We start from the raw sequence: 24,615 nt of genomic DNA, 5'->3' as shown, positions 1-24,615 counted from the left end.
AGTTCTTTGCTTTTTGCTAAACGCTCAAATGCCTAAAACGCTGTGACTAGCACCACTATCACGAATTACAAGCCCACCCCCTTACCTGTGTCCCCAGCCTTAACACCAAGTAGCATAAATATTTACGTACACACATACGAATGTAGTTTAGCACGCGAAATCACGCACTAAAGTAATTCATAATAATTAAAACGAAAGTTAAGTAGCCATTGGTAATTTTTGCTTAGCCTGCTAAAAGTTTGTAAATTTTTAATAAAATATTTTCTTTATAATATTGAATTAACATGCCAACAAATATATCTACATGTATATATATATATTAGAAAAATTACATACATATCTTCTACAGACATAACCTTTTAAAAAATATGCGCGTATATTTATAAAAAAAATTAAATCACATATTTTTAAAAATCCTACTCAGTTTCACTAGGCGTTTTTGTATATATTCGTAAATATTTTCATTAAATTTTGACTTTTGGAAAATATTAAGAATGTAATTTAACAAAAATAAAAAAAATTGTGGTAATTCGTTTGTATACAAATACTCGTACATACACAAAGCTGCTTAAACACAAAAAGCTATCCTTAAGTTCTCCGCCATTTTTTACGCGCATATACATTTATTTGTAAGATTATTTTAAAGTTTTTTATATTGTATATTTTTTGCAATTTTTTTGTTATTCTTTAATACAAAACAAAAAAATATTTTAATTTCAATTTTCTTAAAACAATAAAATAAAATATTTGTTTATGAAAAATGGCCTTAATCCCCAATTCTTTTTCCCCCCTACTTATAAAACGAATTATTACATCTTATTTTTCTTTTTTATATTTCTTCATAATTTATATTTTATTCAAAAAAGTTTAAGAAAACTAACGAATTAAACATTTTTCACCGAATATGTTACGCATTTTCTTCATGGACTCATACACCTTTGCTCGCCAATGCATAAACTTTGAGAAATTTTTGTAGCTCAAATGTCCGACGTCACTGCAAAATTACGTTTACTTGTTCACTTCAATCTGCGCAGCCTTGTGTTTTGTCGCTCTTTTCCTCTGCTGCTCAACATCTTTCAAACAGATTCTTCAAGCCAACGAAGGCATTGACTTAGGATAGCTGCAAATTGTTCTGCACTACTTTCAACTCCCCCGAACGAATGTCGTTTCCATCTCCGAATTTAAAATCTCTTGGTAGAGACTTTGTCAAAAATATTTTGATTGGAAAACCACTGACTTAGTTTCTAACAGAGCCACTATCAAGTCTCTTGACGCCGGTGTTACCTCCAACGGCCTCTGAATTCTTACTTCTCCAATGAAAGTATAGTTTTACAGTTTTGAATTCGGTCGACTATCGGTGAGACCCACAAATCACTGAACGAATTGTAAATAGTGATTTGAATTCACATTTCTTGAGATCAACCAGTGAACTAACAAATATTCCTTGGTCCTTGTCTAGAGAATTAAATGCATATTTTTACAATTTCACGATCTTTCCTGCCAATTCTTCAATACGGCCACCTTGATTTTATGAAATGTTGCCATTTCCTTCGTATTTTTTTTCGAACTCGAATTTGTCTATGCGGACGCTTTCAGCTCATTTCGAATATGAGGTACCTAAAACACTCAGCAATAGTTTAATCTGGTGGTTCAATTATTGAGTAAGTAATAGCAATGAGTCACAGAGAATCTTGAATAAAATTATTTTGTATGTGGGGAGCCAGTACTGGGGCCCCATTTCCACTCAAATATGGTGTCCGTCTCTTTTTTGTAAGGTAAGAAGTATGAAAAAAAGGGGATAGATAAATTATGGCGTCAACTTTGCAGACGAGCAACGATGCAGAGTAAAAAGAAAGAGAAAAGAGATGACGCACAGTGCCACGACTCAATATAAAAAGTGGACAAACATAGGGAAATAAATGGATTTTGCTAATGAGTCAATATTTTCAGCAATAGTTTAACTGGTAAATTTTTTAACTATTTATAAGTAAACACTGGAAATTTTAGTTTAGTTGAATTATGAATAAAAAATTAGCCCTGGACTTGCTGTCTTGGCTAATTTAACTCCTATGTATCAATCACCAACAATAACTCGTCATTAAATTTGGTATAAAATAAAAAAGCAAATTTTAGCACAGACTCCCACCTCATTTTTCTTAAACCGCACAGACTGGATATAGTCATGCCGTAAATAACTGGTAAACAAGTTGGTAACGAGGATGTGGCAACAAAATGGTGCGGAAGCGCTAGTTGGACTCTGGAAGAATCACCACAAAAACCAACCAACCCACCTCATTTAGAGTTCAAAATCTCTGTAACAGATGACGCCAGGAACGCACTAACTTGAGTGTTAAGCCCAGTTGTGGCAAGTTTTAAGGCTATTTTCGAGTCGTTTGTTAATTTTAGTAAAAATTAAGGTATGGTCCTCACACCTTTGATTAGCATGCAACCCGCACACAGCACGTGGAAGCCACTTAGAGCAGTTTTAGATCAAACGTAAGCTCTGACACTTTTATAACAGAATGCGCAAGAACATGAAAAAATAGATTAGCTAAGCCTCACCACTGCAGTACAGTAGTTCTAAAATGTTTATTTTTCTTATGATAATTTATTTATTTTTTTCTTGTAATAAATTTTTGTTGTATTAGTTCGCCAACCTTTTACTTTCTATATTTTTATAATTTTGCTTTTATATTTATCACATTTTTGCTCAGCAATTAATTCAATGATTTTAAGTAAAATAATCAATAATCTGCATGACGCTTTAACGATTTTTGCTCAACTTTTTTTTTAAGCTTAACCTTTCCTTTACAGCTACTTTTGATGCTTTTGCAAAAGCTCATATAAACATATAAATTCACTTTAAAAGCTTTTGAAAGTTCTACTCATTATATATACAGCACCCGCCATAATAATAAGAACCTGCCTTTTATAAAATATGCAAACGCTTTGCGCGCGTTTCTTTTCGTACGCTTCCACAAATACCGTTATGACATTTACATGCTTTTGTATTCATTTGTAGTTTGTGTTGTTGTTTCTTCCATTCTGCTCTTTTCTTCTCTCTCCCCACCAACGCGTACAGAACAAATGTGTGATGTCTAGCAAAAAAAGGCCTACACAAATATTTATGACAACAAAACCGAAAACGTCAGCAATTTACGCCACTGAAGTGGAGCGTCAATGAGCAGGAAATGACGCGTCTCGCATTGGAAGCCTGATTTGAAGCTAAGAAATTCGAAAAAATGCGTTTAGTCTAATAACTAACACACATAAATATATATTTACATACATACACACATACATACGCATAAATCATAAAAAGTGAAAAAACTAAGGAATTGAGCAGCAGATGCCGCTGTCTGCTGTGTGATGAAAATGGAATAGTTAGTAGAATTTATGAAAGCAGATCGAACGAAGGCGGAAGGAGTTGTGCAGTCCTCGAAGCTGCTGAATCGAAAATTTCCTAGAGTTCCGCGCATTATAGAAGAAAAAGGCTTTGACCTGCATGCATTCGCTCCGAGCCATTGCCGCGCCAGCGGTCAGAGGGGAAAGTACTCAGCAATAAAGCTCTGGCGAAAGCTCCTAGACGGCTTTAGCGCCAATTAAAGTTAATCAAATAGCAGAATATTCTATTTCAAATTTCGGTGATGGAAAATTTGCGCCTAACTCCGATCGACTTCGCTTAATTTCCGATTCGTGGGCTGCGACTGTGCGAAAGTATCATAAATAGCGTAAGTTGATAGATTCCACTACAAAAACGTGCATAATTAGGATAATTATTTTAAAAATCACTTCGTTTCGGTTTGGAAAAACAACTGAAAGCTCCTATTTGTTAAGTAACTATTTTGTAAATGCGAATAAATTCAACCGAAGCGCATCAAGCGGGCGCTCGAAGTACTAACTGTAGTTAATATATAATTTCCAATTAGCTATTTTTATGAAAATGTTTAGAAAATTTGCATAGAGTGTGAAAGCACGCCAAGTTAAAAGCTTTCCGGAGAAAGTTGCGTCACCAAGAGCTCCCAAAAGTAGGCAGCCAGCATAACTAAAGTAAGCGCTTAATTTAGTCTACTTTTAGGTGTCGTCTTTTGCCGCCGCTACTTAATTTGTGGAGAGCAAATAAAAACTCACAAAAGAATACTTTTAGTTACACTGAGCTAAACAAAATCGCAACAAATTCAAATCAAACAAAGAGCGCCAACAACTTAACAAAAAAGAAAAACAGAAATCTGATATAAACATTTAATACATTCATAATACTGATTATGTAAGGTATAGCTTAAAAGCCCACAGGGTACCTTATTGGTTATCCCACTAACCATTAGACAGTAGTGAAAATTATATTTACAAAAACAATGATAAAACAAATGTTTAAAAAATATTTATATACAGTAACTATTAAATCAGAAAATCTATTTACAAACTATTCACATACAAATAAGGCAAAGCTATGTTTTGAAAATACATACATACACATAACGGTATTAACTAACTAAGCCAAACCCTCATATCCAGTAGAACTAAAACAATTGCAAGGCAAAAGAAACCAATTCAAAGGTTTTAGCTCGTAAGGGCAGGCATGCAAACATATACATACACATGCACACATACATGGGTGTACCTATGGAAAAGGATATACAGAGCAGAGCGCGATAAACGAGCTTCATTTTAATATTCGATAAATGTAAAAATTATTAGGTGAAATTTTATTGAAAATTCATTAAAGGTATCGAACGAAATTTTAAAACATTTTTAATGGAAAATTTTTGAGCGCAACAACAAGTACTTTTTTAGTTTGAACAGGATGTGGATTATATACATTTTAATTGTATTTATTTAACTTTGATTACTAAATAAATGTTGAATTTTTTTCTAGAAAAAAAATTGGTTTTATTCGAGCAAAAAAAAAAAATTAAATAAAATTAAAATACGCAGATTTTCATATCACCACTTCACGGGTAGGTAAGTATTGAGTATGCATTAAGGTGCAGCCCTCTCCGTGGGAGTTATAAAATTAATTATATTTTAAGGCTTCAACCAAAAATCTGGAGACTTGAAACCAAAAATATTTAAAAAAAAAATTAAAGAATTCTTATACTAAATTTTAAAACTTTAGCTACAAAAATTTCCAAAAATAATTAAGATGTACGTGAACTGAATCGATTAGAAAGTATCTACCTCCAAAAATTTCATTATTTTCATGCCGCTGATACAATTTTCAGACCTATTTACGTAGAGGCCTTTTAAGCTAAAATTTTTAAAATGGAGATAGACCGGGAATTCTATGTGAATTCCATAAATTGTAATATAGTACAGAAGCACATTTTTCCCCTGAATTGTTTTTTTTTTTTTGCGCACATGGAATATAAGGTAAGGCGGAAAAATTATAATTATAAATTAAAAATAATCGGATCAGTCACCAAATTTGGCATGGAGAAATGGGCAGCAAGCAAAGCAGAAATACAGTTTCCTCCTTATTTCATAACCAACCCCTGAAAATAGGCACCCACATACTTTTTTCACATTTACTCGTTCTACCCCATTCTACCAAGAAATCGTAATAAAAATGATAAGCAAGCTGCGGCGGAAATAATTTTTTCCCGTCAGGGAGCAAGAAAAAATCCAGAAACTAGGCTACTCTTGCATTTACCATCTGCAAATGCTAAAACAAAAATATTATTAAATAAAAAAAATTAAAAAAAATTTTAGTGCTCAATGTTCGCCATTCCACCGCCAACAAAATACGTTTAAGATGGCTAAATAGAGATTGCATGGAAAAGGTGTTGGGTTAGAAAAGTATGTAACATAGTTAAGTTGGAAAATTTTTATTTTTGTCGTTGTCCAAAAATTTAGAAAAATGAAAAATATTATATTCAAAATTAAAAAAAAATTAATCAAAAAAAGGGTTTTTCAGATTTTTTTATTTTTTTGACGTGATAACGTCTGTAGCCGGCTGCACGCACCAAAAAATGCGGCGTTATCTTACTCATGCGGCGTTACCTTCCTGCGGCACAATCGGCCCCGCGTTCGTCAACGTTCGACATCTGCCCCTCTCCTACTATTTATTAAATTATGATTAAAATTATAAAGTAATATATTTACAGCACTAGCTACCAGGGCTATCGACTAAGTCATTACGTGAAATAATTATATTAGTATATTATTACTTATTGTTATTATATATTATTATACACTTATATTTATTTACATACTATACTTATATATTATAATATCTTAAATTAGATGTGCCATGTTCAAATGTTTTAAAAAGTTGAAAATAAGTTTTACGTTGGTTTCTGTTGCATTGGAGAGAATTTTAAGTGGGTTTTTATTTGCAAAATATTGCGTGCGTAGATGGGAAATAGCGGTACAACTTAGCAAAATATGGCGTACACTTAGATCAGATTTGTTGCAGAAAGTACATGAAGGTGGTTGAGAATTCTTCAAAAGGTATTCATGTGTTAGAAGGCAGTGGCCTAACCTTAGGCGTATAAAACATTTATTCATCCAGGTTGATATGTTTGTTGGTAAGATGACCCCGTTCCCATGCAGATTCACTTCTTTATATTGGTGTTTATAATTGGACCAATTACATTCTTGCCGTGAACCCATAACTTTGGAGAATATATTTTTGATGGATTTTTGTCCGAATGACATGTGGTAGTGGAGACACAATTTTAAAGCACGTTTTGCTGCCTTGTCGACATATTCATTACCTGTAATGCCCGCATGGCTAGGCACCCACATGAGTTTTACTTTTGGTGACAGACTAATTAGTAGTTGCTGTAAACGGTATAGAGGATCGACAGTAATACGAAATCTTTTGGCAGCTTTAAAGACAGATAGACTGTCAGGGCATATCACCGATTTTTTATTGATGCCTTTAGTCACAGACAAAGCTGATAATATACCTTGGAGTTCCGCGTCAAATATGGTTGCATAGTTCGGGAGGAGTCCACCGGTGACAGTGTCGCCATTGCTGTTTGTTACAGCAAATGAGACTCCATCATCTTTTTTCGAGCCATCCGTGTATATGAAATTCCAGCCATTCTCTTGCAATGGATTTGCTACGCTATAAAAATGTGCCTGGTAAGTAGAGTTATTTGTTATTTCTTTAAGCAGGAGAGCTAATTCATTCACAAACACGCTTCTTTTCAGCGCCCATGGTGGGAATTTGGTGGCGGGGATCTTGGGTGTGCGTCCATATTCAAATCAGACGCAAATTCTTTTATTTCGCATAGTGCTGACTTATGTGACATGCAAATTTTCCTTTGTTTAAGAAGCTGAATTTCTTGATGTAGAATATGTTCACTGGTGCAAGATAGTTTGTAAACAATACAACTGCGTAGATATTGTATGCGGTCTTCAATTTATAGAAAGCCACCTCCATGTTAAAAGGCGCCTTGATCTTGATAAGGGTGTCTTTGCTGCATTTACCATATGTATATTTGTAGTCCGTAATCGATTTTGCTCTGTAACGTTAGCCTGGTGACACTAAGAAAAGTATTTGTGTGTGCGAAGCTTCTGTTTGAGCTTAGATATTTAATGATATTAAGCCTGGTAGCTAGTACATATCTTAAATTAGTACAGTGGGCATTAAAACTATGTTTGTTGTCAAATATAACACCGAGTATGTTTAGAGTAGTTAATATACATTTGGAATATTAAAATTTATGCGGCTTATATTAAAGGTCTTACAGGTATGTTTTTTGCAAATATGTAAGTGCTTGCATTTCTCTGATGAAATGCCAGCACCGGTGTATTCACTCCAACTTTCAATGGCATTTAGAGCGCTATTGAAAGAATCTTGGATTTTTGTTATGTTTTTGTGACTGCAAAATATGTATAAGTCATCGGCATGTAGACAATGCTTTACATTATGTTGTTGGCTAAGCAATCGACTTATATCATCGAATGCTATCAGAAATAGTGTAACTGAGAGGGGGGATACCATTCTCTAACGGAAATATTGGTGATAAAGTATTATTTATTTTACACCGGAATTTTCTGTTGCTGAGGAAGGGTTTAATGAAGTTAAATATCTTCGGGCCAAGCTTCCATTCTTGTAACTTTTTTAATACAAAGTGACAACCAATTTCGTCTAAAGCTTTAGTGAAATCAATAGAAAGAATAGAAGTGTGGTTTCTCGAAGATATATTTTTCGATATGTGGTGGTCGAGGAAGAGTAAGACATCTAGAGTGCTTATACCAGGTGTAAATCCAGTTTAAAATGGAGATATTTTATGTTGTTCCTTCAGAAACCACATTAGTCTTGTCGATATTATCTTTTCCATAGTTTTACGGACACATGAAATAAGGGAAATCGGCCTGTAGTTAGCAATTGAGCCAGGATCTTTATTAGGCTTTGCTATTGGAATAATGCTAGAACTCATATAGCGTTATAAAATTTAATCAAACGTTCTTTAAAAATCACAGGAGTGAAACGCAGCATTTGGTAATTTATATCATCAAGTCCTGGTGTAGTTCCTTTCATTGTTTTAAGAACTGATTCTATGTAATTCATAGAAGATGATATCATGTTCAAGGTGAATGGCCAAACTGTCTATACAGTCTGCAGAGCGCGCGTGCGAAGTATTTTTAGATTGGTCAATGAATTGTGAAGGAAAGTTCGATGTGAGCGATGCCTCGGAAATGTACCTGGCGAATTCTATGGAGATGTCCGATGGGTCGGAAAAAATCTGGCTATTGGACGTTATAGACTTAGGGATTTTCGGTGTGTATGTACCTGTAAGCGTCTTTATTCTTTTCCAAATGCTTCCGGTTGAAGAATTTGGGTTTAAGTATTTAGTGAACTCTTCAAAACTCTTACGTTTAGCAAGTCGTAAGAATCTGGCATTACATTTTTTATATGTTATAAGTGTGAAAGTACAGGGAGACTTTTTGTATGTTCTCCATGCTGAAACTTTTTCGGTTCGCAGAGCGTTGAGCTCGGGTGTCCACCAAGGGACTCGCCTCGAAGTTTTGCGGGAGTGAGTTAATGGAATAGAAGAGTTTGCTGCTTTGCGCAAGGATTTTTGATTCGTGGCTGCTTCTTTGTTAATATTTTGGGCATCAAATGCTGGTAGGCGCTTCGTAAGCAAAATTTCTTGATACTTACTCCAGTTAGCCTTTGATGTGTTATATTTTTTGGTTTTGTTGCAGCAAGGGGAGTTTGTGGGGCATAGAGTGATAGAGCATATTATGGGGAAATGATCGCTGTTGTGCAGATCATCTAAGGTGAACCATGAGGCGAGAGGAAGTAGTTGTGGGGAACATATTGTTAGATCTATGTGCGTAAAGGATTTGTGTGTAGAAAAGTGAGTTGGGCTATTGTTGTTTAGAACTGCCAAATTGGAATGAAGTATGAAGTCTTCGACTATAGTGCCTCTGCGGTTGGCCATGGGTGAGCCCCATAGTGGACTCCAGCTATTTAAATCTTCACAGAGAATAACAGGAGGGGTAACATTTGATAACAACTGAATTAAATCTAAATCTGAAAAGGTTTGGGTTGGAGGGATATATAGAGAAAAAATAGTAATGGGAGTTTTTAGATTCATTTCAACTGCCACTATTGACAGATTAGAATTAATGGATTTGAATTTCTGAGGGATGCTTTTATGGACTAATAGTCCACAACCTTGCTTAGCATGATTGAAGTGGGAGAAGTTGTGAAAATAAGTTGAGTATTGTTTAGGAAGGTATAGTGTAGAGTTATGTCTCAAGTGTGTTTCTTGGATACAAATTAAGTGGGAGCTACGGTATTTAATCAAAGTTTCTAATTCTATGTAGTTGTTAAAATATCCCTTCATATTCCATTGAAGAATATTAAGAATCATTAATGAAATTTATAATGGTTACCTATTGTACTATTCAGGTTATTTCAGAGTAAAATAACCTATAGTACGGGTTCTTCGTGGACGCCGTTGAGGATGTCTGTATAAGTTTCTGTAGTCACTGTGTTGCTTAGATTTGAATCTACACAACCCAAGTGCTCATAAGAGATGGTTGTAAGGGATTGTTTTTCTGTTGGATTTAGGTTGGATGAAAGAGATGTGGTGTTTTTTGAAGAGCTTGTAGTAGGGATTTTATGTTCGTTATTGAGTAAAGAGAAGTTGGGTGTTGAATTGATAGAGTTACGTATCGAAAGAGATTGGGGAATTACCGTGTGCGTAGTAACTATATTTTGTTGAGTGGAAAGAGATGAGAGGTTTGAATTCGCATTAGAGTCGTGAGTAGTAAGAGGAAAAGAGTTGTTTGAAGTAATGAAGGAAGAGAAGAGAGCTTGCAGATCTGTTGGGTTGTAGTTGTTATTGGTATTTTTTATCAAATCGAATGATTTATTGGATCCGTTAGAGTAAGAGTTATGATTGGTTGGTGATGGAATCGATGGGTCGTCAGAGCTGTTTGAACAGTTAGGAAGAGCTATGGAATTTGAGTTGAGTATACTTGTTTGCGGTTGTGTGGAGCTAGCAACCGATGCATAAGATTGATTTCAGTTAACGGGTGTGGGATTATGGATTCTGTACAGACGTTTAGCTTCTTTATAATTACACTTGTTTTGTGTTTTTATTTTCAGTATTTCTTTTTGTTGCAAATATAAAGGGCAGTGTTTGTCAAAAGCTGAATGAGAGCCAAGACCATTTGCACACATGGTACGTTGACATAATTCGGGGTTGTGTGGGGGCATATTGCAATTCTCACAAGTGGGGTTGTTGTTGCATCTTTTGATAGTGTGGCCGAGCAGTTGGCAATTTCTGCATCGCATTGGTGTTCGGAAATATTCTTCTACTCTCACTGAGTACCAAGCGATATCAATGTCATGTGGGACCTTGTAAAGGTTAAATGTCAGAACGATTCAGCCTGTTGGGACTTTTTCTCCGTTACAAATTTTTGTAAATTTATATACAGCAACAACACCCTGGGATTTAAGACCTGCAAGAATCTCTTTTTCTTCTGTGTTTGCGATATTTATATCAAAGATAGTACCTTTGCAAGTATTTAACGATGTGTGTAAGTCTATTGAAACTGGACATAAACCACCGAAATTTTTGCACTTTAGAAATTTTTCAGCCACTTTATTTGATTTAGTTAGTACGAGTAGGCTCCCATCGCGAAGTATGCTCACTGAGCTATATTCTGTACTAATACTATCCAGGGCCTTCTTTTTAGCAAACACGCTGTATTTAGCAATAGGGTTGGAGGTATCAGTTGATTTAATTAAAATAAATTTCGGATCATTTGCGTTGATTGTTTTCACTGGTTCCGGTAATACCGGGAAAGAGTCTTCAGAGATAATGGATTTTTTGCGTTTAGCTTTGGGGGACTTAGGTATACCGTCAGACAGTATACTATACCGATTCCACGAAGGGATCGGAGAAGTTTTCCCCATTTGAAATACTCACTACACTTTTGTATTCTGTAAACTTCAAATTTGAAAAAAAATAAATAAAAGAGAAAAGTAAACTTACTTATGCGAAGTAAAAAAAGAAAAAATAGCACACGTGGAAATGTCACTACGAAAATTGAAAGTCAACGAGAGAACGAAGGTTAATCGGTGACTGCGCATATGTATATAAATTCACATATTTGTATTTGCATATGCCTTCTTCCTGTGTGCACGGTAATGAACCATTTCTCTGTTGAGAATAGGACGATGATAGGAAAAGTAGGAAATGAAAGGGAGCGTTTCGAGTGTAGTGTCTTGAAAAAGTCAAATCGATGATGATGCCTCTTAGTGTTGTTGACTTATTAACGTCTGATGCACAATCGAAATTGAACATATCTTTCATGAATAATTTAATTTTGAATTACATTCAAATATTTTTATCAATTTTTCATATTTTGCGCCAACGTTTCTCTAACTTTCTGCCAGAGGAACAAAAATAGGCGGAGAGTCCCAATGGAAGTGTTAGTTGCAAAATGTGTAAAGTGGCTTGCCGACGTAAGATCATTTCAGTGGCCAACTCCATAGAATGCTTTTAGGCGTTAAATTTTCTGCGGCTTTACTTCTCTGCAGTAATATTAGAATCAAATTTTGATGCAATACTATTTTATATAATTACCTTTTTTTAATTTTACATATTAGAGAAGATTTTTTTTTTTCATTTATTAGAAGTCAGTTTGTTTTTTTCTTTATTTAACTATCTATAGAAGTTTATCGAGTTTATTTTGTTATTAGCTATGCATTATTATAAATAATAAAAAAATAACGTACATTTTGCCGAAAGTAAATATTACAGAATATTAATTTGTTATTAAAAAATGTATACATAAAAGTAAATTTCTTTTAAAAACACAAAAATATTTTAAAACTTATTTTGACTGGCGGAGTATTAGTCGCCACAGGAAGAAACAAATTTAAATCTTTTCAGCTCGATTCGAAAATATTAAACAAAATATTAATCAAATTAAGATTATTTTTTAATAAATTAAATACTTTTTAAAAACTTAAGCTCTGAAACATAATAGTAAACAGTGCAGTCAAAAACTGTAGGAAGCACAAAAATTATATTTTAATTAATTAGAAAAATATATAAAATATTTAGCATTAAAAAATACAAAAACTAGGCACTTGTACTGTAACTAAGAGTTAAAAAAACAATTTTATTTAAGAGGGTAGCCGACCATTTCAAATTCAGTTGCTTGTGAAGCCTTTTTAAAGGCGACTCTTGCTAAATTTTTAGATTGGCTCAGTATTTCGAAAGCGTTTATCGCCCGCCCACTAGTCTTTAGTATGTACCAACAATTTAATTTTTTTTGTGTTTTGATTATTCCTGCTCTAGGACGGATTTAACGAAAAACTAAGTGGTTGAATTACTCGCATACCTACATATGCACATACTTTGCTAGCTGGTAAGTTGATTGTCATTTTGGGTTGAGAACTACAACTAAGATTGTCATTACGTAATTTAATTCAGTTAAGTCTTTATGGATTTGGAAACAGCGTTGCCGTTCACATTTTACAAAACAAGGCACTAAAAACAGCACCCTGCCTGAAAGTATGCAATAATATTCATTAAATCTACGTTTTTAGTTTTTAACATTCGAGTTACATATTCGAAACATTATTTACTTTCTAAAGCTATTGATTAATATTACATTTTTTCTATAGTTTAGTAAAATACTAAAAATACTTAATTTCATATATTTACAATTCCGCTCAAACGCGATTTCAATACAAAATTTTTCGACTTTTCGAAATCCTGTTTTCAGCAAATTTCCATTTTTCGCTAATAATTCCAAAAGTATTAAATACCAATTTTTTACAGTCCTCTTCAGGATTTTGTAGAGCTCAGCGAATATGAACAGCTTTGCCACAAATTATTTTCTATGAAAACCGCTTGCTTTCCTTTGTCTGTCCTTCCGCATGTCCAGGATTTTCTTTCAAAAACTTTTCACAGTCAGCTCATCAATTGAGTTTCCTTAACCTAAGTTCTCTTATTCGAGAAACTTCTAAAAACACCTACTGAAGCATTTTTGTACTTCCTAAAACTATGTCTCGCCTCTATGTTGCCTACTTTTAGGCTACCTCAGCTCTTAATACTACTTATCCTAAACTCTTGTCACCCTCTACCCCTTAACACATCATTCTCATCCCTCTCCTTCTCCCCTCCCTCCCCTCCGTTAGCCCATCGGCTATCCCACGCTTACCGTTCACACCTCAATACTGTTCAAGCTGCCAGAGGACATGTTGTCGTTGTGGCTGCCCAACCGGCCGCGTTTCATCATGGCGCGCGCCGGCATCGGTGAACGCTGCACTCGCGGGCTGCCCGACACGATTGGTATGCCCACACCGCCATTATTGTTGTTAGCACTGCCGGAGGCGCGTCGCGTACGGCGCAGCGATGGTATGCGCGTCGGCAAACCGTCGATGTTCATGGCGCCATCGTGCGGCTGCGTCACATTCGCCGGCATCGCGGTCGCTGTGTAGTGCAGATTGCGCGCGCTGCGCTCCAGCGTGCGACGCTCTTGCTCAAGTGATGGCGTCTGTGGCGATTGCGAATGTGCGTGATATTGTTGTTGCTGGTAGAGATGATGTGCGTTGTGGTGGCCGCTGTGATTGTTATTCTGATGTGGCGGCACCGGTGGCGGATGTTGGCCCACAGCGCCGACGTGATGATGATGTGGCATATAATCGGCGCGTTTGTGCATTAGTGTTGGTGTGCCGGGTGGCGGTGGATGGTATGGCTGCGCGTGGTGTAGACCTTGATGCGAGCCGAGATGTGCCTGTGAATTATGTAAAGAATGAAATGATGAGGCGGATGAATGAGACGAATTCGATTTCGTATGCAAATGCATTGCATTCGTGTTGTTGTTGTAATGCGCAGTAGCGTAATTTGTATTTGTCGTTACTGCGCTTGGCGCTGTTGCTGCTGTTGTTGTTAGAGCGGCGCTTACTTGTGCATTGTTATTGGTCATTTTTGGTGGGGTTGTATGCGACTGCTGAGGCGGATGCTGGTGGTGGTGGTGCTGTTGTTGCGCGTACAGTTTGTGGTTGGGCAACGGCGGCAAAGGCTTGGAGAGTGGTGAATTCGGATCGGTTGCATTGAAAATTCCTTCACTCGCTTCCAGCGTCTCACAGGAAGAGGAAGAACGTGGTGGTGGTGTGTGCGGCTCAGCGTCATCGGCATGCAAGGTGGCAGCGGCAGAGGCGGTAGCGGACTGCTCCTGATGTAGACTATGACTGCTGCTCGTATACGGGTGAGCTGTGGCCGAATTGCTGGCACTGGCCGAACTGTTGGAGCTGCCGGAATTGCTGCAGTTGGGCAGGAAGCGTAGCTCCATCACATTGCGATTCTAGAACAGTTCACGCTGATATTTCTAAGCTAATAGCAGCAAATGCCTTAGAGTCGCACTAGTAATACTTAAATATATGCATATGTAAGCGTATGTTGATTTTATATAGTTCGGCCAAGGGAAAGTGTGAAGCAAGGCGAAGAAAAAAAAAACGGAAAAGAAGGGCATAGAAAGGTTGGAGTGAAATGGAAAAGGATCCGGTATAAATGTGTGTATGTGTGTATGTGTGTGAGTGAGAATATTTTACATATAAATGGCAAGAGGGAAACGGCGGTAAAACTATAACATTTTGCATGAAAGGCCCCTGAAGAGAATTGGGCTCTCAGGTGAGGCATGGAAAAGTAGATTAGTAGCGAGAAAAGTTATCAGCGCAGCTTCTAAAGCTTAAATAAACTACTTGGATTGATTATTTTAAAAATAAAGAAATGAATAACGGAAAGCGAGTTTCTGAAACACACCTCGCTAAATTTTCATATCCAGAAGTGCCTAAATAAATATTCAGCATAGCTAAAAACTTGCAACACGGGCAGTACGATAACAACCCGCTTCGGCAAAAGGCGCAGAATTTAGAGACTTCTGTACAGCCTGAATAGTTCATCCTTTTAGGTAATCAAAATCTACGCTCCTCCGTGGTAACTCCAATTAATTCAGGTTAAGATGTCTAGATCTGTAGAGCAAGCCGATCCTCTTAGGTAGGCGCTAATAAGGTTTGAAATCAAACCTCTAGCAAGACCCCGTTGCATCTTTTCCAACCTTTCTCTTGACCTCAACGCTTTTAACCACCGTTCTAACACTAATAATCAAGCCCCTAAAGTTTTCCCACTCGTTCTCATCTAACTTAAGCTGCTTGAGACCCAGAAAACGAGCACGGTCCACAGAATGAGTTCAAGGCGTTATTGGGTTGAGAAGAAGTTATGGAAGGTTTGATGACCTCCATATAAGCCGTGCTAGCATTTACCACATCAGGATTGATTCGGAATAGCTATCCAGATCGCAGTTGGGCGAAAATGGGGCGGACTACTCGTGACACACTTCGCTCCCCGTCTTTAATGGGTGGCGGATAAAAAGCAGTCGGCTCTGATTGAATGGCTCATTTAATAACTGCGATAACTCGGAGGAGAAACTTTTCAGTACCTTTTTCACGTGTCAAGCGGTCCGACCAAGGTGAAGCAGGATATTTTTGGGAATTGGCTTGTTCTATATTATATTAGTAGTATAGTATATTACCTCATTTGGAGTTTACCTGTACGTTACCTGTACGTATATAAAAATTTCGGCAAAAAGTGAAGGTAGAACAGACAGCAATGAAAGTTGGTGATGAATGATTATACCCTTCGTTGTGTGTTTGGCCGAGCTCTTCCTCCTATTTGCGATGGGTGTCTTGATGTTTTTCCACAAAAGGCGGGACCTACAGTTTTATGCCACCTCCGAACGGCAGATGTTTTTTATGAGAAACTTCTTTAGGGCAGAAATACAGTCAGAGGATTGCCATTGTCTACCGAAAGGCGACCGCTACAAAAATATCTTTTTCTATTATCTGATGTTCCATGCCCGGACTTTGGAGCCCAGACACTACCGAATGGTAGTCAGATTAGAGCTCTGCCAGCGGAGCAGAGATGGTCACTTGTTGTTGATATTCTATGCCACGCATCAGCGTAGCTTCTACTTCTGTCATTCTTAACTGGTCATTCTATATCAGCTTCGTCTAAATATACCTCGAGCCTTGTGCGGTTTTATACATATATACATACATACATACAATTAAAGTAGCTTTTTCTATACATAAATATATAATACATATACACAAAATATTTATGGCGATACATACATAGACAACTATAATACAAAAGATCTTAAATGCCAAATAACTTTTTTCGTGATTTTGTTTTTTTTTTTTTGGTTTGCAGAAGAGTTGCTGGAAAGGCTGAAATAGTCGAGTTATACTCTATTTAAGTAGTTACATAGTCGAGGCACCAACAGCTGTTGAAAGACATACATACAACCCCACTAGAAATGACTATAAAGTACAAGCAACAATTTTGTCCAAAGATTTCGTGAAATTTAAGCATCGAGCTCGAAATTGAAATGCTTTTCGTTTTTTACAATCGAAAACTCGAATACTTAGTTAAGCAGTAAAATATCGAGAAAATATAAGAGTCGTAAATAAAAGTGCGACTTTTTAAACAAATTACGCCAAGTGACGGCGTAAGGTTTTTATGTACAACCGATTGGCAGGCCCCTACATACCTTGTCGGCTTCTTGAGCCAGCGGATTGGGTGTGATGTTCATGCGCGGAATGACGCCATTTAGGCGGTGCCCCGATTTGTGATGCGTCGCCACGCCCAACACTGAGGGCGTCACGAAGTCAGCCTGTATGTGATCAAGTTGCGGTTTGTTTTCATCTGAAAGAGACGCACCAGCTCAAACGCTTTTCACCAGGTCGTTACTACGTTGCTTTACTCACCTTCTGACTGCACGGGCTTTCGGCGTTTAATGCATAAAAATGCCGCTATGATGGCCACTATGAGTAGAATGCCGAACCCGGCAACGCCCGCCACTATTGGATACGTGGCTATGTTCGATTCCTTGGCTTTCGGTGGTGGAATAGCCGCTGGTGTCACGGCGACGTCTGTTTGGACTGGTTCTATGGAGCAAAAAGGTGGCATTATAATTCTGTACAAGCGCAACACTAGAATGCATTCTACTCACTCTTCGTTTTGCCCTGCAGTATGGCGCTGAACTCGGACGCAGCTAACGCATTGAAGGACTGTAGCTTAAACTCGTATGCGGTGCCCGGTTCCAGCATGTCGATCTTAAATTTACGTGAATGTTGGCCATCCACTGTCGCTTTCAGGTATTCGCCCGCGGAAGAGGCGAGTCGATAGTAGGCGTAGAAGCCATCCGGCACATTAACGGGATTTGCCGGCAGCGTCCAGTATAGTATTACCGCAGTTTCAGAGAGCGGCTCCACGCGCGCCAGCTCTGGTGCGGGTAGTGTAGCCTTTGTGGGGCCCAAAGCCTCACCACTTTGCAAAAAGAATTTCGCTGAGGTGTTACCCTCTTTGTTGTCATTGTTCGAGTAGACCGCAATGATGCGAAACCGATAGAAACGATCCGGTTTCAAACCTGTCACCGATGACGTAAAGTTCTTCACGCCTTCAAAGTTGCGATCGCGCTTACCGTAGGGGATGTCTTCGTTGGTGGTCTGCCAGTTTTCGCGCGGTATCTTGCGGCTCGAGTCCCCGAGCATGCGGTACTGCACTTTGAAGAACTGTATGGACAGACCCTCGTTCTTAGGCAGATACCAGCGCAGCATGACCGAGTCGTCAGCCAAGCGGGTCACATTCGGACGCGAAGGCGGAATCATGTTGGCTGCAATGAAAGTAGTTTAGAAGAGAACGTGTTAATAATCGTATATAATATAATAATAAAAAAAGTTATCGTGAGTTTTTCAGTATAAAGAATTTTACATCACCTTTGAAAATAAAAAAAAAATCTTACAAAATGTTTTCGGAAAAACATTATTAAATTATCTGTTTCGATACTTCGCTCTACCAATAAATGCCGCTCAAAAGCAAGAAGACGAAGAAACCACGCGAAGTCGACTGGGCAGCCGACCCAAACTTCGACAAAAATCGCGCCATGATCTACATAGAACACACGCTCGAGTGCCCGATTTTCCTGACCAAAGCCGAGGAGTTCGCCGCATATGTAGCCGAGCAGGTACCCAATCGCATTATACAGCTTGTGCGCAACAACAATGGCAAATTGGCGCCAAGAGATGGTGCTTTCGAGATCGGATTTTCGCAGAACGCTCGCACCTCAGTCCACCAAATTTGGTCGGGCATTGATAAAGGGCCGCCCAGACGCGACAAATTCCCACCCAACTATGAGCCGTTAATGGAAGAAATATCAAAGGTACTGAAAAAATTCTACCCAGATGCAGAGGAAAAGGATTTATTAGAAGGTATGGAGGACGATGACGAAGCTCCGGTGTACTGAGCAAGCAGCGAAGGCCAAAAGCTCGATGCAAAAATGTGTGGCAAGAAACGTAGTCAAGTTGTTGTAAAAATTGAAGGATTAAAAAATAGTAAAATACTTATTTGATAAAAATAGAACCATTTAAATTTTGTTCAATATAATTTTTGTTTACTTTTGATATTTGTATTTTTTTTCATTTTCGCAGTCATCCGTCATAGGAGAACCAATTTTAAACACAAAATTTCAGTGCTCTAAAATTATTCGGCTATTCGAGTTTTTCACTCAACTACTCACAGTTTGAAAACTTACACGCCTTTCAACACTGTGAAGTCACAGTTTGGCAGCTACGGTGGCGTATTTTGTTCCTTGTATAGACAGGTAAGTGCCACTACAAAATTTACCCGGCAGAGCGCGCCATGATCGCATCGTGTGCTGCCATATTTGATGCAATAAAATTAAATTTCGAATTTAGGCTGGAGGTTTGTACTAACCGTCTAATGGAGAAAAATGTTAAATTTAAATACTCATTCAGTTTTTGCCGCTAATGTTGCAAATATTTTTCAGAGAGCGGGCTTTATTAAAATTTAATCATAATAATAAGGGAAATACATAATGAGTTTTTCATTTGGAAGTCGATTACATATCCAATTGGCACCGATTTCAAGGAAATTTCAACGGAACAAAATTTATGATTAGCGAAAGCTATTTTTTCTCAGACAAAACGTTTGTGTCAATTATCTTCCTAGAATGCGCTATGGTCCATTATATATACATATATATATAATAGGCGCGTACACCCGTTTTGGGTGTTTGCCGAGCTCTTCCTCCTATTTGTGGTGTGCGTCTTGATGTTGTTCCACAAATGGAGGGACCTACAGTTTCAAGCTGACTCCGAACGGCAGATATTTTTATGAGGAGCTTTTTCATGGCAGAAATACACTCGGAGGTTGCCACTGCCTGCCGAGGGGCGACCGCTATTAGATAAATGTTTTTTTTTTTAATTTTTGTTTCACCGAGATTCGAACCTACCTTCTCTCTGTGAATTCCGAATGGTAATCACGCACCAACCCATTCGGCTACGGCGGCCGGTCCATTAACACTAGACAATAAGCTCTATGTGATTCCTCGCAAAAAGCAAACATTAGGACAACACAAATACGTTTAAAGCGTTTCCTAAGACGATTGTGCAGTGTAACTTCTTTTTTAATTTTTCCATTTCAATCCGCTCGTATTGAAAAACCCTATACAAATATATGTAACCGTCTTCAACTTACTAACTTCATTATCCATAACAGAGGATTACCAAAAATACTTCATGTTAAAGTGTCTTTCTGGCATCACTGCAGCTGGTGAAAACAAACTCAAAACATGGCCGACTGTCATTAATTCGCGACCCGTCACTCGTTTTCTGTAGCTCGTTGTGAGTGGGTTCATCTAGAGTGTGCGACAACGTTTTCGTGTTCATGTTTCTCTATTTGCTATTTGTCAAGAAAAAACTACTCTAAAAGTGTAAAAATTTCTATCGGCTGTTGCGTAGTAAATTCAATATCCAGTGACCTGAAAATAATATTAAAAAGCGCGGCAGTATTGCAAAATTACTCACGTCTTTAATTATCATTTAAGTGCATTTGTACGCAGGAGCAAGAGCTAGTGAAAAGTGTAGAATTGAGAACAATTTCCGCTTTTAATAATTTTTTAGTGAAGCTAAAGCCAATACATCTCATTAAACACGAATTTCTTTGAGCTAACGCTATTTCGAGTGGAGCTCTCTACAGCAAAGACATCGCCGAGGTAGCAGCGCATCGGCTGTTGGGTTTTTCTTCTTCAATTGTAAATTTTTGCCGTCAACATAGCGAGGAAATCGCGTCAAATGTCCACTGGCATTGCCGGCGGAGGAGGCGCTGAGAACACCATGACTGTGGTTACTACCACCCTCAACGGTGCGAACGAACACAACGCCGCCAACTCTACGGTCGCCAGCAGTGTTGGGAACAAGACAGGCCAAATGACTTTAACACCGCGCTTCACGCAGGAAGAAAAGGCGATTCTTTACAGTCTGTTCCATGAGCATGAGGAAGTCATTGATATCAAATTCAGGAAGAAGCAGCGCTCCAAGTATTCGGTGCGCGATGCCTGGGAGAACATAGTGCGCGAATTCAACTCGCATCCAGGTGTGAGCGCTGTGCGAAACTTGAAGCAGATTCAGAAATTCTGGCTGAATGCCCGGTAAGTAAAATGTACGAGTAGGTAAATTGTCACAGCTCGGTGGTATAGGGGTAAGACCTTTATGATAATGCCGTTTCTATGGCTTCGCAGAGGATTGGAGCAATCGCTGACTCGTACGCTGCTGCTCTAATTTCTGCACCTGTTACGCGCGAATGCGGGACACTCAACGGTCGCCCGAGAAATGCATTTTACTCCCTCCAGCAGTGGCAATGTACATATGTGCGCGGGAGTGTGTGCTTCAAACATGCGTCGTTAAGCAGCTCATTGAAAGCTACATTCCAACTCATAACAAATGAAATTTGCTGAACTGCTGGTGGGCGTGTTGGACTCAAATCGCCACTAAAGCGAAAAATACCTCAAAATACAAGCAAGTCGAGCGAAAAGCTGTTCACAAAACCCAATGGAGCCAAATGCAGAAGTATAAACGCGTCAGCAACAACAATAACGTGCTTGGACGAGTCATCGCCATGGTATCTGAGCGTTGCGCTTCACTCCGCAAATACATGCAGCCTCATTTGCTCATGCCCTCATTCATCGTCGTTGGGCACTTACTCGTATTTCGAGTGCAATTAAAAATGGCGGCAAACGAATGGCTGCGAGAATATCTCAACGCCAATAATTTGTATCTCAAGTGGGCAAAGTATCTCATACAAGTAAAAGCACTATGAGACCGTGAATATTTCCGTATTTTTCAAATGTAGCATACGCATTGCCGTTGGTTATTTTGTAAAAAAAAAAGAAAATTCTACAGAATGTTTTGTGTGCAAAATCGATGAATGAACTCAGCGCCACTGCGAGTAGCTTTCTGAGCAGACGACATACCGTTCACTAGCTTGATTCTCATACCGACGCGTTCAGCAGCAAGATTTGGGGATAAATAGAGCGGATATGGAGTGTAGGAATGGGCGCTTTTTTAAATATATCAGATTGCAATAATATCGGTTTTTAAAACGTCTACTAAGTAAAAAACCTAAAATTTCGATTACTAAAAGAAAAAAACCGACAGAGAAAGGAAAACTAAAAGAAACAAAACCGAAATATACAAAGATTTTTAAGTGAAGCGTTTTCAAGTACAAATAGCAACATTATGAACAAAAATTCATTTTAGCCGCCATGTTTAAAAAATAAAAATACTGTGGAATGACCTTCCGGTTTGGTCGGTTTTCCGGTTGAAAATAACTGTTAACAATGAAATTAGCAAACAGTTTGCAAAAAATTATTTATCAAGTGAAAAAACCCATTTTTTGCGGAAATATTTTTTGACATCATTTCTCCGATCTTTTCAGTCTCCGCAAGCAGTATCCCTTCCGTCCTAATGGGCAGAAGGACCCAAATAATTCGCAAACAATCATTGAAACAACAGAACAACCGGAAGTTCCGAACCATCCAATTAAGGATGAGCCCGATTTCCAGCTCAGCGCAGCAGATCCCGATGACCACGACAGCCACAATGAGGCGTTCGAAGAGATTGAGATGGATACTAGCGATGGGACGATAGATCCGGTTCACATCGATACTTTACAGCAACACCAACAGCATCAACAACAACAACAGCAGCAGCATCAGGTACTACAACAGGTGCAACAGCAGCAGCAAACCATACAGACGCAATCGATTTCAGTAGACCAAATTAGCGCCGAAAAGTTGACGCTCAACGATTTGTTGCAATTCAAAACTGCCCGTCCTCGCGAAGACATAATTTTACAGATAAAACATCCATCAGATTCAACGAGTAAGTACGAGTATACTAACTTCAGTGAATATTTTTCATTTGGTTGCCTTTCTCTACTTATATGCACAGCCGCCCATATCACCATCCCTTCGCCAACGCGCATCACCATACCCAGCCAGCATCAGACGCAGCAGCATACGATAACTGCCATGCCTGCGGCCACCTACAATCAGCAGATCATTAGCGAGATCAAGCCGCAGCAAATCACGCTGGCCCAATATCAGGCGCAACAATTGCAACAACAGCAACTTGCCCAACACCAGCTGGCCGTTGCAGCACAGCAACAGCACCAACAGCATCAACAACAGCAGCACCAAGTGAAAATGCAGCTGCAATCGCCAGCCACCGCACAGTTTGCCACCGCCACGCCGACATTCACTTGTACAACATTGCACGCATTGCCAATTTCCACCGCGCCCGCCCCAGCTACAGCCGTGCCCACTGTGACTGTGAGCAACGCAGCGGCTACGACGGCGGGAAATGCAACAATGAGCGCGGAAACGTTTGAGGAGAAACTGCAGTATTTTCGGCTGAAGGAGGCTGAACTGCGTTTCAAGGAGGTGCAAGTGACACTTGAAAAAAAGAAAATCGAATTAAACCGGGCGCAGGAGGAGTTAAAGCAATTGCGCGAGCTTCATCGCCTGCAGGTGGAGGAAATGAAAATGAAAATACGCATCTTACAGGAAGAAGAAAAAATATTGCGTAAGAGTCCGAGCTCGGTGTAGGTATAAAACGGTGGCAGCAGCACTCTGATGCGATGCCAGGAGAGAATTGAATATGCATGTTTTCGTATTTGATAAGTTAGTTGCATAATTTTTTTTTAATAGAATTTTAGAATAACATTTTTACATTTTACCTTAAGAAATATTAGTTTCATAATTACGCCAATCCAATGGGCGTTTTGGTATATGTTTTCATATATGAAATGATGTAAACATTTAGTTATGCTCAACACACTTAATATACCTACTTGCGTATCTGATAAGCTAGTTTTTTAAGTTTTTCTTTGATTCTTGCAATGGAATTCAAGTTTAAGATTTATATGTACATATATATACAAGTATATACATATCGCGCCCCTTAAGAAGAGAAGAAAAAATTGCAATTTTTGACTTTTCCTTTATCCCAGAACACCATGCGTACAAGGAAACCACAAATAGCTTTTTATATCGGAAACGAAAACTAATTTTACAAAAGTAATGAACTTTCAAGCTTGATTTTCAACATTTTCATTTTGGTACATTCATCTTTCTGGCATAAGGGGGACGCGATATGTAACAAATGGCTTGTTTGAGTCACGGAATAAAAGCGACAGTATTGCAGCGCTTGTAAACGTTTGCGATCCTATTACAAATGCTAAGCTGATACTTTTCTGATTCCGATGCTGCTTTTGACTGAGCGAGGGCCATGTCTTCATGTGTGAAAGATGCATACAAATTTAGGTATTTTAAACACACCTAAGGCTTATTTTGAATGTAAGGTTTCGTAAGGACGGAACAAAATCGTGTTGTATATACAGAAACATTTATCTCGAATTATTAAATAAATTAATAAAAATTAAAACTTGTATTATATCCTAAAGAAATTACACAAAGGAAAGCAAAAGGCTGAGTTGAATATGAAGGGAATATGTAGATATAAGTGGACTAAAGCTTTTCTCGACCAATAGGCGATAACACAACTGTGGTACGTGGTCGATCATGGACTTAAGAGCGGTAGCATGCAACATTGGCGAAAGTGCATTGGAAGTCTGGTGTCGATGGTGTTAATTTTGCCACACTTTCAAAAATAGATTGTGGTGTTGGAGCAGGTATATATGTATTCTCATAGACTTAGAATTGGAAAATCTGTGCGTCTTCCTAATACTTGCAGTGCCTTCC

The 24,615-nt window shown here is 38.2% G+C and overlaps 4 protein-coding genes across 12 annotated transcripts in view; 3 read left to right on the top strand and 1 right to left on the bottom strand.

Moving 5' to 3' along the window:
- Positions 1-4,798, top strand: part of LOC129238549 (PDF receptor) — a 104,512-nt gene extending 99,714 nt beyond the window's left edge. For 3 of the 4 annotated variants that reach the window (XM_054873605.1, XM_054873604.1, XM_054873607.1), the window contains exon 10: positions 3,083-4,798. In XM_054873605.1, the coding sequence (XP_054729580.1) occupies positions 3,083-3,184 (102 nt within the window). In that variant the 3' untranslated portion in view covers positions 3,185-4,798. The remainder of the gene's footprint in view (positions 1-3,082) is intronic. The other variant, XM_054873608.1, reaches the window with a different exon arrangement.
- Positions 4,799-12,169: 7,371 nt separating this feature from the next.
- LOC129236841 (interference hedgehog) overlaps positions 12,170-24,615 on the bottom strand; it is a 116,264-nt gene continuing 103,818 nt past the window's right edge. For 5 of the 6 annotated variants that reach the window (XM_054871098.1, XM_054871095.1, XM_054871097.1 and 2 more), the window contains 4 exons: positions 17,506-18,168; positions 17,261-17,440; positions 17,044-17,198; positions 12,170-14,796 (listed from right to left, as the gene is read on the bottom strand). In XM_054871098.1, coding sequence (XP_054727073.1) covers positions 13,654-14,796; positions 17,044-17,198; positions 17,261-17,440; positions 17,506-18,168 — 2,141 coding nt within the window. In that variant the 3' untranslated portion in view covers positions 12,170-13,653. The remainder of the gene's footprint in view (positions 14,797-17,043; positions 17,199-17,260; positions 17,441-17,505; positions 18,169-24,615) is intronic. The other variant, XM_054871101.1, reaches the window with a different exon arrangement.
- LOC129236844 (selenoprotein H) lies at positions 18,241-18,957 on the top strand. Its single transcript, XM_054871103.1, has one exon. It carries the CDS (start codon positions 18,358-18,360, stop codon positions 18,796-18,798), a length of 441 nt encoding a protein of 146 aa, XP_054727078.1. The 5' UTR covers positions 18,241-18,357; the 3' UTR covers positions 18,799-18,957.
- Positions 20,196-24,264, top strand: LOC129236843 (regulatory protein zeste). Its single transcript, XM_054871102.1, has 3 exons — positions 20,196-21,003; positions 22,290-22,735; positions 22,805-24,264. The coding sequence occupies exons 1-3, from the start codon at positions 20,648-20,650 to the stop codon at positions 23,458-23,460; spliced, it is 1,458 nt and encodes a 485-aa protein (XP_054727077.1). The 5' UTR covers positions 20,196-20,647; the 3' UTR covers positions 23,461-24,264.

The sequence above is a fragment of the Anastrepha obliqua genome, chromosome 2, assembly GCF_027943255.1.
Source record: "Anastrepha obliqua isolate idAnaObli1 chromosome 2, idAnaObli1_1.0, whole genome shotgun sequence".
Taxonomy (NCBI): Eukaryota; Metazoa; Arthropoda; class Insecta; order Diptera; family Tephritidae; genus Anastrepha; species Anastrepha obliqua.
The sequence above is the reverse complement of the archived record's forward strand: the minus strand, read 5'-3'. Positions and strand labels throughout refer to the sequence as shown.